Below are 5,380 nucleotides of genomic sequence, written 5' to 3'. Positions count from 1 at the left end.
AATACTACTCTCTTAATTATTATACACCATTCATTATATGAATGAATTTCTCACCCTTTTGTGTTTGTTTTGTCTGTGCTCCCTCAAAGTACAGACAATCAGTTACCTAGGTAGTTGGAGATGTACCTCACATTGCTATTGGTTAAGTCTACTAGTGGAGTTATCTGATACGTAACACCTGGGAACAAAGTATTTTATTTATGTTATTATATTACATATATTTTAATTTAAAGTAATTATTGAACCACTTTTGGTATGGATAATTTGTTGAGGCTATGGATGTATACTTTTGTTTAATTCCGCTGTTTGGACTATATTTTTTATTAATCGAAGTAACATTCAGACTTCTTGAATTGTAAAGTGACATCCTACTAAGATATAATTTATTTTATTTATTAACTATTAAGTCAGAAAGTAGGGTGTTACAATCATGTAACATAAACTTTTGTTTTGTGATAAACCCTTTCCGACATGAACATGTGCAACACTAGGTTAGGGATCTTTTGACACGTCATCCTCTAATGCATTAGCTTGTTTAACAACATTAAGGCGCACAATACCGGATTTTTTACCTAATTAACCCACATTTTCGAAGAAATTCCCAAAATAACCCAGTTTTCAAAAACATTCCCAATATACCCCACTTTTAGAGGGAGGCGCCAATTGGATTGGCGCCCCCTCTTAAAAATTGCAAGGAGGCGCCAATTGGATTGGCTAGGGCACCTGCCCTAGCCAATCCAATTGGCGCCTATGTGTAATTTTTAAGAGGGGGCGCCAATCCAATTGGCTCCTCCCTTAAAAAAGCCTCAAATGAAAAAACTTCCAACATGAAAGTTGTAGATCTTTTCAAGACAATGAATTTGGATATAAATTTTGCATCATTTGGATTTTTTATGAGAAAGGTATGGGCAGTTGAAGTTGGACTTCTGAGTTTTTCAACTGTTATCTGACCGATAATGTTTTGTATTATTGCATGTGTTTCTTTTAGGAATATGAATTTTTGTCCAACATAACATTTGAACTAGACATCTTAAATTTTCCAATGCACTTGGTCCCACCTCAAAATAATAAAAAATGAGTGAGTTAGGTCCCTGCGAACTTGACCCAAAATTAGGGTTTATGTCAAAACAAGTGTATGTGAATTTTGCCAAAAGGGACCAACTTCAAGCCCTTTAGTTTGAATGATAAAAGCCTCAAATGACAAAACCTTCAACATAAAAGTTGTATATCTTTTCAAGATAATGAATTTGGACTAAAGTTTTGCATCATTTGCAATTTTTATGAGAAATGTATGGGCACCTGAAGTTGGACTCTTTGACATTTTATCTGTTATCTGACCTATAATGTTTTGTATTATTGCATGTGTTTGTGTTAGAGTTATGAATTTTTGTCCAACATAACAAGTGAAGTAGACACCTTAAAGTTTCCAATGCACTTGGTCCCACCTCAAAATAATTAAAAATGAGTGAGGTAGGTCCTTGCGAACTTGACCCAAAATTAGGGTTTCTGTCAAAATATGTGTATGTGAATTTTGCCAAAAGGGACCAAATTCAAGCCCTTCAACATAACAATAACAAGTCCTTGAATTAGGATTTCTGACCTATAAATTTTTGTATTATGATATGTGTTTATTTTAGAATTATGAAAGAAACCTAATGTTTGGAGTTTACACAAAGATAAATTTGACATAATACGAATTGATATTAATAAAATTTGGATTTTACACAAAGAATCCTAATGGTGGTGACCGGGATCACCTAACCGACCTCCGGTCCCACATCCCCTAGCTACCCTAACCCTTGGCCCTAACCCACGTTGACGATTCTGCACCGGTGTTTGTTCATCTGATGGTCCAGGAGCGTCATTACCTCCTACAGGAGAAGATCCGTTGAGGTATTCATCCAACTCAGCATAGTCTTCAGTATTCAATGATGGTGTACCGGCGTAGCTGAGCTCATGACCCATGCCAGATAAGTTGGGGTGTGGTTGACTCATGGATGGGCGACTGGGACGGTTGAAGGGGGACATGGGTGACAATGATGGGTCTAGGAAAGGTTGGAAAGGTTGTTGGGGTGTTTGGAAGAGATATGGTTGTGGGATGTTTTGGTATTGTGATGTTTGGGGTTCTTGGCTACGGTAGGTGATGGGGCGGTTAGTGTTTTGGGTAAGGCGACTTTGGTAGGGTGATGGTGTGGGTGCGAAGCGATGTTCGGTCGAAGGTTGATGGTCCATTTGTTGGTGGTGGTATGGGGGATGTTCTTGGTTTTGGGGTTGGGTGAATGGCATGTTTTGGTTGTATGTTTGTGTGTTTGTGGAACGAAAAGTTTGTCGGATAGGTGGTTGTGAGTAACCGGGCTGAGAATGTTGTTGGGGGTTAGATGTTGATCCTTCTTGTGTGTAACTTGTCTGGCGTGGGTCGTAGAGGTACATATCATCGGCGATGAATTGAAATCCAACTGATCTATACCAAGCCATATAAGTACGACTTGGTTTTACCTCATTTGGCATGACTGCGTCAGTTAAGACATGGTCATGACGGTGCTTCCACTTGCGACACTCTGATCTTGCGAAGGTTTGCCAAGGGTTGTAGTTCCATTGGTCGTTCACTTTACGCATATGCCATTCTCCTAGGCTAGCTGGGGGATCTGGGATATTCTGGACCATACCAAACTGCAGCTTCACACGGTCGGTGTTGTGCAGCTCCACTGTTGTGAACCGTATTATCGGTGTGCATGTTGTCCATACGGCTGCGTCTTCAGGGTTGATCTGATGCTCATGACCCATATTAAGGTATGGACGCCAAATGAACTGAAATGTTAAAGACGATAGGATTTAAATGAATGTAGAAAAAGTCAACATAATATGAAGAAATAATGAAATTATTTTGCTTACGTCTGCCGGTCGAAGGTGATCCAACAGGTTGCGATATTGAGTAATACAGTGTCTCGGACATCTGCTGTAATTCATACCGCGTGCCGACCATCTACACCAAAAAGTTAAAATAAATTAGTTATGGGTAATAAACTGTAAGGAAGGAAGTAAAGATATAGCAATTTAAACAACTTACTTTTTTGCATATGGAAAAGTGAAGGGGTTGCTATTGACCGGTGCTAGAGACGGTAGTCTTGACCATCCCCATGCTTGTAGCAAAACAGCACATCCAGGAAATGTAGAAGTATCTTTGTGGGAGTTTTTGCACAAAGAACTATAGAGATAGGCTAGACATGCGGATCCCCAACTATAACTACCTATTCTATCTATATGTCTAAATAAAGGTAAGTACATAATATGCATGCTAGAACCACTACCTTCGGGAAATAAAAAGGATCCTAGTAACAACATAATGTAACACCTAGTTTTGATGATTCGAGCATCTTCGGTAGAATGCTCATCTAAATAAAAACTATTATAATATGACTTTAGGCGTGAAAGTAGTATACCTTGTCCCCTAGCATTATCATCTAACAAATCAGTGTTTAAAAGCTCCATGCAAATTGAATTTGCATATTTGGTCTTACCATTAACAGCTTTGCCTTCAATTCGTAGTCCTAAAAGCATGTAGACGTATTCTAACGTCACGGTACACTCACCGGTTGGAAACCAAAATGTGTGTGTCTCTGGCCTCCATCTTTCGCATAAGGCTAGAATGAACATGTTATCTATAGACCAAGACATAATTTTGCTAAGGTGACCAAAACCGGCGAGTTCAACATAAGGTTGAATCATCGGGTCCATTGGGACAAATTCGTGGACTCGAGTTCGAAACCTTGAGACCTCCTATAATAGAAATAATGTAACACTTGACTAAGTCGGTATTTAAAAATAAAATGGGGTTGGTGGAGATGAAACATAAAAAAGAAGTATAAGAAAAAACTTACGTATGTCGCGATGTTTGCAACTGTTCCTCTGTGTGCTTCGCCCATTGTGAGTAAAGACATATTGTTGGGGAGTTGGTGTAGATGAAAATGGAAGATTTTGTTGAAGATGAAGTTGTAAAAGAAGTAATGTAGATGAAGTAGTGAGAAATGTAGATGAAGTAGTGAGAATGTTGGTGTGGAAGAATTGTTGAAGGAGTGGATCAATTTATAGGCAAATGGAGGAGTGCATGAAAAATTGTGTTTGCATGGTGTCTCCACCTCATTTGGCGACCATGTGCAATATTAAAGTGGGGGCGCCATTCAAATTGGCGACACCATAGGGTACATGCATGCAACGCTAGTTCTGAATGCTTGGTTTCGAGGACTGACTCCATGGGGGCGCCATTCAAATTGGCGACCATGTATAAGCCTTAAAGGTAGGCGCCAAACCAATTGGCGCCACCTTCTGCATGTCTGACAAGTGGCATTGTTGTCTCCTGCATGCTGAACAAATCACTTATGGATGGCTTGCATGATTGACACATCATCTCTAACCATTTTAGGTGTCCGACACGTGTCTGTCTTGTCTCCTGCATGCTGATGACTAGCTTCTTGATGGCTTGCATGATTGACACATCATCTCTGACCATCTTAGGTGTCCGACACGTGTCTGTCTTGTCTCCTGCATGCTGATGACTAGCTTCTTGATAGCTTGCCTGGTTGACACATCATCTCTGACCATCTTAGGTGTCCGACACGTGTCTGTCTTGTCTCCTGCATGCTGATGACTAGCTTCTTGATGGCTTTCCTAGTTAACACATCATCTCTGACCATCTTAGGTGTCCGACACGTGTCTGTCTTGTCTCGTGCATGCTGATGACTAGCTTCTTGATGGCTTGCCTGGTTGACACATCAACTCACACTGTCTTGCAGGATTGACGCGTCATCTCAGACACGTGGCTCTCTAGTATCCTGCATGTTGAATACTCACTTCTGTCTTGCATGACTGACACATCAACTCTTGACTAGCTAGCATGCTTGACACATCAACTCACACTGTCTTGCATGACAGACACATCAATTCTTGACTAGCTAGCATGCTTGACACATCAACTCACACTGTATTGCATGACAGACACCTCATCTCAGAAATTACTTGCATGCTTGACACGGTATCTCAGACTAGCTTCAATGTGAGACACTGATACCATCTATTTAAGTGTCTTACTATCACATTCATCTGCACTTGCAAAATTCTTTTCATCTCCAAAATACTTTTCATCTTCACTCACATTCATCTTCACTCACATTAATACTTATCATCTGCAAAATACTTTTCATCTTCACTCACATTCATCTGCACTTGCAAAATAGTTTTCATCTCCAAAATGTCATCTTCATCATTATACAGTATCAACGTTCACTGCAACGGTGAAACTTTTGAGTCTGAGCTTCATGGTTTTTGTTTTAGAAACACTGATACCATTAGAGTCACGATGAAGAGAAATGCAACCTTTTTGCAT

General features: G+C 39.8%; 1 protein-coding gene across 1 annotated transcript; it reads right to left on the bottom strand.

Moving 5' to 3' along the window:
* Positions 1-2,976: 2,976 nt before the first annotated feature.
* On the bottom strand, positions 2,977-4,152 carry LOC127135506 (protein MAIN-LIKE 2-like). Its single transcript, XM_051062185.1, has 2 exons — positions 3,879-4,152; positions 2,977-3,777 (listed from the first exon to the last, which is right to left on the bottom strand). The coding sequence occupies exons 1-2, from the start codon at positions 3,936-3,938 to the stop codon at positions 3,064-3,066; spliced, it is 774 nt and encodes a 257-aa protein (XP_050918142.1). The 5' UTR covers positions 3,939-4,152; the 3' UTR covers positions 2,977-3,063.
* Between the last annotated feature and the right edge of the window lie 1,228 nt (positions 4,153-5,380).

Source organism: Lathyrus oleraceus, chromosome 4 (assembly GCF_024323335.1).
Source record: "Lathyrus oleraceus cultivar Zhongwan6 chromosome 4, CAAS_Psat_ZW6_1.0, whole genome shotgun sequence".
Lineage (NCBI taxonomy): Eukaryota > Viridiplantae > Streptophyta > Magnoliopsida > Fabales > Fabaceae > Lathyrus > Lathyrus oleraceus.
This window is presented reverse-complemented; position numbering and strand designations above follow the sequence as displayed.

What these genes read in the sequence shown, in the direction of transcription:
- LOC127135506 (XM_051062185.1), bottom strand. Translation starts at nt 3,938, where the DNA reads ATGTCTTTACTCACAATGGGCGAAGCACACAGAGGAACAGTTGCAAAC. An exon ending in TTGCAAACATCGCGACATAC is followed by an intron (nt 3,778 to 3,878) that starts GTAAGTTTTTTC and finishes TTTCTATTATAG; the next exon opens with GAGGTCTCAAGGTTTCGAAC.